An 11966-nucleotide genomic window follows, 5' to 3' on the forward strand; every position below is an offset into this window, starting at 1 on the left:
ACACTCACAGCACAACTCAATTTGGACTTGCCATATTTCAAGTGCTCATTTCAACTAACTACATGTGGCTACCATACAGGATGACACAGCTTCAGAAGACAGCACTTTCAGATTAGAGACGCAGAATACTGATATTAAGGCCAGAGCTACTGTCCAGCAGCATGTGACCAGAGTACTAAACAATGAACATGGAACAGAATTTGCACCAAATCCCCAAACTGCTTACCTATGTAACATTTAAGATTTTTGTTTTTTCAACCCAGAAATGCAAAGGCAAAAGCCTCAATGGAAAAAAAAAAAAAAAAAACAACAGAGTCAGGATTCTCAGTCAAGATTACACTTTTGTAGTCTTCTGTGTTGCAAGAAGCCTTCAAAAACTTTTCTGGCATAACCACTCTTTCACACTACACACACGTAAACACAGAGCTGTCACACTGCCATGCCAACTAAGTAGCCAGGGCAATCTACCGACCTGTGGCTCAATCAGCAGCAATCAATGTTTTAAACTTTCTGCTGAGTATGCAGCTTTGGAGCTAAGGTCATACAATGATCAATTCAAATCAAACTCTAACCAAGAATTCTCTCCCATGGGTTTTTAACCAAACAATGTGTCAACAGTATAAGATAAGATATAATTCCAGATTTGCAAAAAAATAAAGAAATGTAAAATAGAACAGCCAAGTGACCTACTAAGTTTAACAACATACTATTAGTTTTATATCAAAAAAATATGAATATAAACAAACTCAGAAGCAGTTAATATCAGACTACTTTTCTTAACTAATACAGCCGTAACAACACTTGCATTCACCACTGCAAGACAGACATCATCCTACCTCCAAATAAACAAGTACTTAGTACATAAAGAGATAAATAAAGGATGATATTAATGTGAATTTCAAGCCAATTTGTAAATTTTCAAAAAATTTTAAAAGGGCCCTCTTGCCTTACCTGACACTGATGTACATCTACTTCCAAGAAAACTGCCTGTGGATACTTATTACTCATAGAACTGAATGCTGGGGCAATCCTTAAACACGGCCCACACCTGTGAAAAACATAAGAGATACTTTGTAAGTAAGATAACACCAAAGACTATACTAATTTACACTCTAAAGATTTCATCAATTAAAACATAAACTTAAAAAGTTCTGATCAAATTGTCTTTAGACTTTCTCCTTCCACTGTATTATTTAGACAAATGCTTACAATAGTATCACACTACCTTAATGACTACAGATTTATATTGTCTTTAAGTCTAATAGTGTTATATTCCAGCTTTCTTCTCACTGAAAGAAATTAAAGGCTAAATAAATATAGGAATATACTACACGTATGAATTGGAAAACTCAATACTGTCAAGATGTCAAGTCTCCTCAATTTGATATTTAAAGTCAATGTAAAATTCTAACAGGTTTTTGAGAAATTAACAACTTTAAATTCTAAAATTTATAGGGAAATATCAAGGATAGCCCAGGCAGTCTGGGGTTCAAAGCTGAAGGAATTCCATTACCAGATATTAAAAACTACCAAGAAGCTTTATAAGTTAAGAGTATAAAGGATAAACAAACTCACCAATTTTAAAAAAACGTTCAAAGGTAGACCCATCCCATACACAGTAACCTAACTTTTGAAAAAGCTGACACAGTAGTACAGTGGAGAAAAGACAGTCTTTTCAATACACACTGCTGAGTCAAAATGGATACCCACCTGAGGGTAAAAAATGACTCCTAACTCACAATGTACACAAAAATCAATTCCAGATGGATTATAGATCTAAAGTGAAAGGTAAAACTACGGTTTTAGGGTAAAAAAATACAGAGAATACTTTGAAAACCTTGAGTAAGCAAAAATTTATTTCTTAAAACACTGAAAGCACTAAAGAGAAAAGGGAAGAACTGATATTTGGGGATATACTTGATAAGCTGGAAAATATTACGCTTAAGACCTTTTGTTCATCAAGATAACAAAGGGTGAAAAGACAAACCACAGATTGGTAAAAAAAAAAAAAATGTGTAAAACATATCAAACATATGACTTATACCTCTAATATGTAAAAAAGCACTTACAAATCAATAAGACTGTTATCCAAAAGAAAAAAAGAGTTCTCTTGAATAGGACAAATGAGGTTATCCAAGCAGTCAGTAGGAGAAGGCAATGGCACCCCACTCCAGTACTCTTACCTGGAGAATCCCAGGGACGGGGAAGCCTGGGGGGCTACCGTCTATGGGGTCACACAGAGTCAGACACGACTGAAGTGACTTAGCAATAGCAAAAAAAAAAAAGCAAGTGAGTAAATAGAAAAAGACTTCCTCAGTCACTAAGGAAACAAAGGATGTGCAAATTAAAGCTACTCCCACTAAGACAGCTAAAACAACAAAGAAGGAAGCACTGTCAAGAACTGGGAGCAAATGACCTGTTAGTGACAGTGCAAATGGGTATAAGCACTTTATCGGGTAAGAAAGGAAACTGAAGTTACCTGTTAAAGTAAGATTTATGCCTACCAATGACCACGTCCAGGGTATACAAAACAGAAACATCTGCATGTGTGCCTTTAGGGCATATGAAAAAACATTGGTAGAAGTAACATTTCTAATGGCCAAAAACTGGATACCACCCAAGTTCCTCTCAAGAACAGAATGAGTAAACTAACTGTAGTTAATCACGCACTGGAATACTATATAACAATGAAAATGACTGATGTAAAACCTCATGCCAAAACATAAATGAACCTCACAAATAACACTGAGAAAATAAGTATAGTCTATTATTCCACTTAGTTTAGTTCAGTTCAGTCGCTCAGTCGTGTCCAACTCTTTGCGACCCCATAAATTGCAGCATGCCAGGCCTCCCTGTCCATCACCAACTCCCAGAGTTCACCCAGACTCACGTCCATTGAGTCGGTGATGCCATCCAGCCATCTCATCCTCTGTCGCCCCCTTCTCCTCCTGCCCCCAATCCCTCCCAGCATCAGAGTCTTTTCCAATGAGTCAACTCTTCGCGTGAGGTGGCCAAAGTATTGGAGTTTCAGCTTTAGCGTCAGTCCTTCCAGTGAACACCCAGGACTGATCTCCTTCAGAATGGACTGGTTGGATCTCCTTGCAGTCCAAAGGATTCTCAAGAGTCCTCTCCAACACCACAGTTCAAAAGCATCAATTCTTCGGCACTCAGCTTTCTTCACAGTCCAACTCTCACATCCGTACATGACCACTGAAAAACCATAGCCTTGACTAGACGGACCTTTGTTGGAAAGTAATATCTGCTTTTGAATATGCTGTCTAGGTTGGTCCTAACTCCTTCCAAGGAGTAAGCGTCTTTTAAATTCGTGACTGCAGTCACCATCTGCAGTGATTTTGGAGCCCAAGAAAATAAAGTCTGACACTGATTCCACTTATGTACAGTTCAAATACAGGTAAAACAAATCAATGGTATTATAAATCAAAACAAGTCACTTTTGTTAGTGACAGGATAGGGCATGAGAGATATTTTGAGAGGTTAGTAATGTTCCATTTGTCCAGAAGCTAAACAAACATGCATGTGTATTCAGTTTGTGAAAATTCTCTGAACTGTACATTTATCCTTGTGTACTATGTATATTTCAATGAAAGTTCCAAAAAATTAAAATTAAGAAAAATCTTGGCTTTAACAGACAGGAACACAAGGAAAAGCATATTCTAAAGCACAAGATGTTCAAATTCACAAATGTTCAAACTCAAGTTGTGATTCTCTTTCCATTCTTAATATTTTAATCAGCATTTTCATCTTCTGCCATCTTTAAGACTCACAGCAATAAGAAAATAACCATTAATTTCTTAAATACTAAACTTGATGCTTCTGAAAATAAATTTTTGGATCTAACAATTTTAGGCCCTGAGACTAAATTTTAAAGGAACAAACATTTACAGTTGATGAAATCTATCTTTAGGTTAGCAAAATACTACTGGCTTTTAATCAGTCTTAAACATTATGGATAGGAGTACACACTGGTAGATCCTTTTTGAAGGGTCACTTGGTCATTATCTGCCAACTTTAAATGACCACAATTTAAGATTCAACAACCTTTACTCCTAAAAGTCAATCCTATCTTAACAATCAATTTCACAATAATATGTATAAAGAAGTTCAATGAAACATCTGAAATAGTTTTTTAAAGATAGAAATAATCTAAATGACAATCAATATAAAAATATTTTTAAAATTATAATATATAAAATAAGCTATGATATATGGTACAACACAAGGAAACAGAGCCAGTATTTTGTAATATCTATAAATGGAGTGTGATCTTTAAAAACTGTGAATTACCATATGGTACATTGTAACTTATATAATACTATGTATCAACTATACTTCAACAACAACAACAAAAATTATGACACATTCACACCAGGGGATAAGGATAAACTGTACTGTTCAAAAGAAAACTTAAGTCTCACAAAAAAATGTTCTCTGTGACCACATTTAACACACGCCTTTATATACGTTATCTACATGTTTTATATATATATACAAACACATACTTACAACTTAGGTGTGTCACACAATAAACTACTACTTCTGAAAAATGGGATTGGAAAGGAAGAGAAAGTTTAGGGGAGACTTTCAGAACTGCCTATACTCCTGCATTCTCCGGTTTCTCTGATAGTTATTTTCCTTTTACGATAGTGAATAAACTGACAGTAGGCGATTAAGTGTTTGCTGCATGTAAACAGAGGCCACAGGAGAAGCGCAAGCATCACGCTGCGTCACAGAATACACCTGGCATACGCACAGTATCAGAGTTTCTCATTCCCGAAAAAAACCTCCTTTCTGCAGAAGCATGTGCCCAAAATTACGGAAAAAATAAGATTGGTGTCAGTCATTTAAACCCATGCAACTTTGTAAACATATTCCTACAAAAAAACAGCAACTGGTACTCAGGAAATACCTGAGGCAGGAGCCTCAGACCTAGAGGCTACCTCAGGGGACATTTAAATTGTACAAAAACGATCAAATGGAAGTGCCTGCTGTATTACAGGTGCTGTGAGAATCAGATGCAAGGGAAGCTCGGAGCCAGCAGGGCGGCCAGCCAGGCAGGGGACAGGAGGAAGGACAAGACGAGACTGACCTCCGCTGGGGAACCAGGGCTAGGAGCTGAGGCCCAGGTTTAACTTTATTAATTTAGACTTAAACAGATCCTGAAAGGGAGCCTGCCTCTGTGGCTGAGGGCTTTTCTGCTTCCTGTTACAGGCTCTATTCCTATTCCTGGCCCTCACTACCTAAGAAAAACATTAGAATATTAACACAACCTCCACCCTTGTATGGACGTCATCACTCCACTCATCAATCATGTATGAGCTAACCTGAAGCTAAACAGACCGCTAAATAATGACTGTCTTGAAAATAAATGTTCCCTTTCAAAATTTAACCTTATCTCGATCCTGTTTAATTTAGTTAGTTGTCGTGTAAGACGGAACGTCTTATATGATGTCTTTAGTCAAAAACCAAAATAAGTCACAGAACACAGAAGCACAGAAATATACAGCAGCATACTTTCACATTATAATCACTCAAGTGAAATTACTTGCTATTTTAATAAGGTCCTTGCTTACCACTAGCATCTAAAGGTAAACTTAAACTTCCAAAATTAGCTGAGCTCACAAACAAATCATTTGATTTCTCTGGAAAACAGGAAGGGACTAGATTCCTCAAGGGCCTTTCCTATCTCTAGAACATTATGCCCCCAAACATGCCTAAATTTCAGGACTGTACTTTTTTGACTTTGCAAAGCCCTTAATTTGAAGCCCTTAGATAGTAGATTACCTCAGTACCTTTGAACTTGCAAGAGACCAGGGACCATCTAGTCCAGAGATTTAAAAAAAGGAAAAAAAAAAAGGTTATTTTTCCACCTCTGAACTCTTTGATGGAAAGCTTACCTGTTAGATCCAGTGTGTAAGAACTAAACTCACAAAGCTGAAACTTTAAAATTGACCTAGCAGAACACAATTATTTGATAAGAGGCAAATGCCAGAAAGGAGAAGGAAATGGCAACCCACTCCAGAAATCTTGCCGGGAGAATCCCATGGACAGAGAAGCCTGGCGGGCTGCAGTCCATGGGGTCGCAAAGAGTCGGTCACAACTTAGCAACTAAACCACCACCACCAGACGCCAGAAAAGTTAACTGACTTGATCAAGATCAGACACTTTAGTTAGTGGCAGGGCCACAACCAGAACAGTTAACTCCTGAAGCCAATCCAACATCAATTTTCTTTGAAAACAAGCTAGGTTCTTCTTAATAAGATTTGTATTTAGTCATAATACAAACAGATTCTATTTCAAGAACTTGCTATTCTTTCCCACTTGCTAAAGTAGTCAGTTCTCTCCATCAAGCGGTAATGTGTACAAATACACTCAGCTGGTATATGGTGTGGAAAATGTACATGCCTTCTGAAGATGCATTTTAAAAGTATGCTTTCTCGGAGGCATGCCTGTAGAACGGGTTGTTTCTAGACGTATTATATTTACTAATGAACAAGCATGGTCAAAACTGATCCTGTTAGGGACACAGAATTGCTAGCGTTCACTAAGCGTGTATCGTATGTTATGTAATTTATAAAACCTTTAAATTCATTTAGGCTTCACAATTCCTCATTTTAAAGACAAGAACAATGAAGCACAGTGCTGAAATCCGATCACAAAACCCAACTCAACTGCTATTCCAAAACCTGCACAACAGTGGCCCACACTGTGCTTTTTGCTTTGTTTTGGTTGTTATTTCTAAGTTAACCGCCAAGATTAAAATTACTTACACACTCTTGAAAGGCAACCAGACAGATTATATACTGCATAATACCATCTTTATAGTGTTAGAATTCAAGAGTGACAGGAGCCTGCAGGAGGATGGGGGTTGGGGGTAGTGAGGGATTGTGCAATGCAGGTATTCCTGACTGGGTATTGGTTAAACAGGTGCAATCATTTCGAAAACTTACCAAACTATGCACCTAAATGGTTTGTGTACATTTTCTGCATGCCTGCTATACTTCAATAAAAATGTTTATTTAAAAAAAAATCTCTATATATTCTCTAGGGCCTGAGGAAGCCCTAGTTATCTTTCTGCCACCTGTATCACTTCCTAATATTATTTGCTTGGTCCGTATGGACCGTTGGGCCTGTATTACGGTAAAGTACCTTCAGTCCACAGCAATTTCACAATACATAATTAGTACTATTATATAGCGTATTATTGGGACAAACCACCACAATCACCAGGCTCCTGTCCATGGGGATTCTCCAGGCAAGAATACTGGAGTGGGTTGTTATTCCCTTCTCCAGGGGATCTTCCCAACCCAGGGTTAAAACCTGCATCTCCTGCATTGCAGGCAGATTCTTTACCATCTCAGCCACTAGGAAAGCTATTCTCAGACATTCTTAGACAGTAGCAATAACACCTAACTACAAAGTAAAACCTGCTTGAAGAAAACTGAATATACGATAAACGTATCTACAAAAGTTGTACACTCATGAATTCATGATAAAAATCACTCATTGCTGAGTTTTATGGGAAAGAAAACATACATCCTTTTAAACTTGGTGTTAATCAGTGATAACAACTGTTTATGACCACTTAAGTGTATTTGGGTATATTTAAGATATATCAGTTTGGAGACACCAGTTACAAAAACAAGTTATCACAGTATATAATCCACATACATAATTCCATCCTCTGAACAGTATAGTTGGGTTACATGTTATTATTCCCATTTTACAGGTAGGTAAATGAATATTAGAATGTGAGCTGAACTGTCCTCCATTGAAAGTTCTGCAGGCAGAGCTTATTCAAGGCAGCATTTACTGAAAAATATCAGGCTCCATGCAATAAAGAGGTGAATTTGCATCACCCTCTGCTTAGGCTGGAAAGAACAGGATAGCACTTTACAATCCAAACAGTGCATTCAACAAGGGGACCTTAAACAAGGTATCTTAAATAGATCTCTTTGTGACTCAACTTTCTTTTAGTTTATAAAATGGAGATAATACCAAAGATTATTTTGAGGACTGCAGGAGTCAACAAGTGCTTAAGTAAGTCCCTTACACAGACTAACTTAAATGTATTAAGATGTGATGATTATTTTAATTGCTTAAAAAAATACTAGAGAAGGGTGCCATTCATTGGGTTAAAGACAGTTTTTCCAATAAATGGTGTTGGCAAAGCTGGAGAGCCACACAGAAAAGAATGCAGCTGGACCCAGTAAGAGTATAAGTTAAACCATATACAAAAATTAATTACAAACAGATCACACACCTAAAACTTAAGAGCTAAAACTAGAAAATTATTTGATGAAAACACAGGGAGGAATGTCCATGATACTGGATTTGGCAATGACTTCTGGGATATGACACCAAAAGCACAACTTCAGCACAACTTTCCAACTCTGCTTGTGCGTCAAAGGACACTGTCAAAAACTGAAAAGGCAACCAATGGGAGAAAATATCTGCAAATGATACATCCGAAAAAGGGTTAAGATCTCCAATATATAAAGAACTCCCACAAATGCACAACAACAACAAAAAACAAATAACCCAGTTCAAAATGGGCAAAGGACTCCAACAGACATTTCTCCAAAGAAGACAAACGGACAGTAAGTTTGTGAAAAGATGCTCAACATGATCAGTTATCAAGGAAATGCTAATCAAAACCACCAGAAACCACTTCACACCCATCTAAGATGGCTATTAAAATATTTTTAAATGTTGACACATAGAGAAATTGGAACTCTCCTGCGGGGCTGGTGGAAATGCAAACCTGTGCAGCCACTGTGGAAAATACTTTGGTGGTTTCTCAAAAAGGCATACACAGAATTACATTATAATCCAGCAATTCTGCTCATAGGTATAACCCAAAAGAACTGAGAGCAGGGATTAACAGAGATCCCTGCACACTAATGTTCACAGCAGTGTTATTTACAATAGCCAAAAGACGGAACCATCCAAATGTCCATCAACCATTCATCAAAAGATGAATAAACAGTACGTGGTATATACATACAACAGAAAAAGGAAGGAAAATAGGACACATGCTATAACACCGGTGAACCTTGAGAGCATGCTAAAATAAGCCGTAAACAAAAAGACATATATAAATTTCTAGTTAAATGAGTTTCAAGAATACGCAAATTGATAGAGACAGAAAATAGAAGAGAGGTTACCAGGGGCTAGGGGCACTGAAGAGAAGGTATGGGAATTTCTGAGATGATGAAAAAATTTCTAGGAGATAGGGGTAATGGTGGTACAACACTGTGGGTGTGCTTAATGCCACTGAATTGTACATTTTAAAAAGGCTAAAGTGGCAAATTTATGTTACATATAACAATTAAAAAAACAAATGAAAAATAATATTGGAGAGACACAGAAATTCTTAAACAGAAGAGCAACAATCTGCATAGTAAAATTAATAGGATGGATAAAGCATGGAAACTGAGAATAAGGAATATGGCTTAAAATAGAAATGGAAAGGAAATTAAGAAATAGGTGCTTTAGAAAACTATGTTCTTGGCCTAAAGTTGGGATGACAGTAACTTTTCTCACGTCAAATAAATTATGTATAATTCTGTCATGTCTCCTCCTGCTATGGTAAGAGAAAAAGAGAGTTTATCATAAAGGCTCCAAAGTATAAAACCTCCCAATGACTAGAATTAGAAAACTGAACTAAAAATGAGATCTTTTGTTAAAATCACCTCTTCCTTTCCCCAATTTTGGCCTAGGACTTAACAAATGTCTAGGTATTTCCTCATATTAAGAATACTGTCACTATAAAACCAACAAAACCGGGAAGACACGCTTTAAAATCTAATGCACTGCCCCTTTCCGATTCCATAAGAGATTAGTCCCAAAATAACTCTTGTTTTCATCTCTATCTGCTTCCCTCCATTCCCTAAAATGAATCTAATCCTAATGCTACCGTTTAGATAGTCAACATTTATTGAATCATGTTCAACAGGTTTGAAGCACTTTTTGCTCTGAGAGTCAAAACACCCGCCTTACGTTTATGTAATTTGTTGTTGTTTAGCCGCTAATTCGTGCCCGACTCTTTTGCTACTCCATGGGTAGCCTGCCTGCCAGGCTCCTCTGTCCATGGGATTTCCCCGGCAAGGACACTAGAGCGGGTGTCATTTCCTCCTTCAGGGGATCTTGGACAATAAAATGTGTTATGTGAAACAGTGATACTTGTAGGAGATTTCTCCAAGTTAGAGTGTAAACAACCACCAGGATGGTCAAGGTGTCAAGCAGAACTTCTAATCCTTCTATTTGGGTGGGCACGGACATATGCACGAGGAGGTCAGTAAAGGCACAAACTCGCTGAAACCTTGGTTCTGAATATCCACTTCCAACGCGGCACTCTCACACAGAAACATACCACACACCCAACGTGGAAGATCCACCGGCTCTGCAACCTATGAATTACGTCGAGATTTACGAAAGCCAGATAACACCTTTCAAGTTCTCTCTCCTCTTAAATCACCAAGTCAAAAATGGAGTCTATTCGGTCAAAGCCAGATGTGTGGACACCTGTCTACCTGAACTGTATATATATAAATATATATATATCTACTATAATTGCCCTGATCAGACGCAACTTCTTACACAAGGCGGCCTAAGATTACTAACCAAAGGACTAACAAAACCCTTAACAAAAATAAAAAAAGTATCCTGACCCAACATCTTAATTTAAAATGCATTAGCTGAGCCTCAGGTCTAAGCACAAGGCGGATTAGTTGCATAGCTGAAATCTTCCTTCACGTTTTCCAGACCTGCAGGTGGCGAAGACAAACCATTTGGTAAGTTAAATCTGGGGCGGAGGGGGGGTTCCTAAGATACAAGTGACAGCTGGACCCCAGGAAAGAAGGGGACGGACGAAAGCCAGGGTCCGCTGCGGGAAGACGCCCGCAGAGAAAGAAAAGAGCCGGGCCGCCCGCGAGCGCAGAGCTCGTCCAAAGGAGCGGGCGGGGACCGCGGGCACGGAGACGCGGCCGCCCAGGCCTGCGAGCCCGCCGGAGCCGCCCCCCGGGGCCACGAGCAGGGACTTCAGTCCGAGGGGCTGAGGCCTCACCCGGCAGTGGCCTGGGGCCTGGGGCCGCAGCCAGGGCCGGACACTTCCGGGGGCGGAAGGAGACGGCAAGGCGGGAGGGGCCGAGAGGTGAGGGAGCGGACGGCGCGGCGCCCCCCACCCCCAGCCACGGGCTCGGGGCCTGCCTTACCCCCGCATGGTGAACTTGACCACGGCGAGTCTGGAGCCCGCGCCGCTCAGCTCCGGCTGGAAATCCGGGTCACTCCCGACCGGCTTCACGCCCACCATTCTCGGGGAGCCTGGGCAGGGCGGCCGCGACGCCGCCGGCTTCAAACCTGACGGAGGAGCGGCCCCGGGGGAGGAAGCGGCGGGAGGCGCGGGAAGGCCCAAGCCTGGACTGAGGAGGCGGCGGCCGGGGCGTCTTCTCCCGCGGCGCTCTCTCAGTGCCGAGTCACGCCAGGGAGCGGAGCGGCCGAGGGGGCGGGGCCGAGGGGGAGGGGAGAGGCGAGGGACAGGCCGGCCCGCGGCACCCGGCAGCCACCGCGCGGCAGGGCCGCCTGCGCTTGCGCACGCTGGCGTTATTTCCGCTCCTTCCGTTTGGGCTCCCGCTGCCCAATCCTAAGGCGCGACTTGTGGCCCCACCCTCGACTGAGGGCTCCTTCATTGGCTGGAGTGGCGCAGGCGCGGACGACGAGTGGTCGCTTGCGCAGGCGCACGTTGAGCCTCAAGTTCACGTCTTTCTTCGCGATGCCGAGACCTGGGGGGTTTTTTTTGGTTTTTTTTTGTTTTTTTTTTTCCTCCACTGAAGAGTTTCCTGGGTTTTTTACCGAGGGGTGAGAAAGTGAGAAAATAACCTTCACCCCCCGCCCCGCCGAGGTTCTTGGCTGCTGCCTTAGGTCTTAGGTTCCCTCCGGAAATACTA

The 11966-nt window shown here is 40.5% G+C and overlaps 1 protein-coding gene across 2 annotated transcripts in view; it reads right to left on the reverse strand.

The window, feature by feature from the left end:
• TXNL1 (thioredoxin like 1) overlaps positions 1-11509 on the reverse strand; it is a 42941-nt gene extending 31432 nt beyond the window's left edge. Inside the window, 2 exon segments of one of the 2 annotated variants that reach the window (NM_001077886.2) lie at positions 952-1048; positions 11235-11509. In NM_001077886.2, coding sequence (NP_001071354.1) covers positions 952-1048; positions 11235-11332 — 195 coding nt within the window. In that variant the 5' untranslated portion in view covers positions 11333-11509. 2 annotated transcript variants of the gene reach the window in all.
• Positions 11510-11966: the final 457 nt, after the last annotated feature.

This window comes from Bos taurus, chromosome 24, assembly GCF_002263795.3.
Source record: "Bos taurus isolate L1 Dominette 01449 registration number 42190680 breed Hereford chromosome 24, ARS-UCD2.0, whole genome shotgun sequence".
Lineage (NCBI taxonomy): Eukaryota > Metazoa > Chordata > Mammalia > Artiodactyla > Bovidae > Bos > Bos taurus.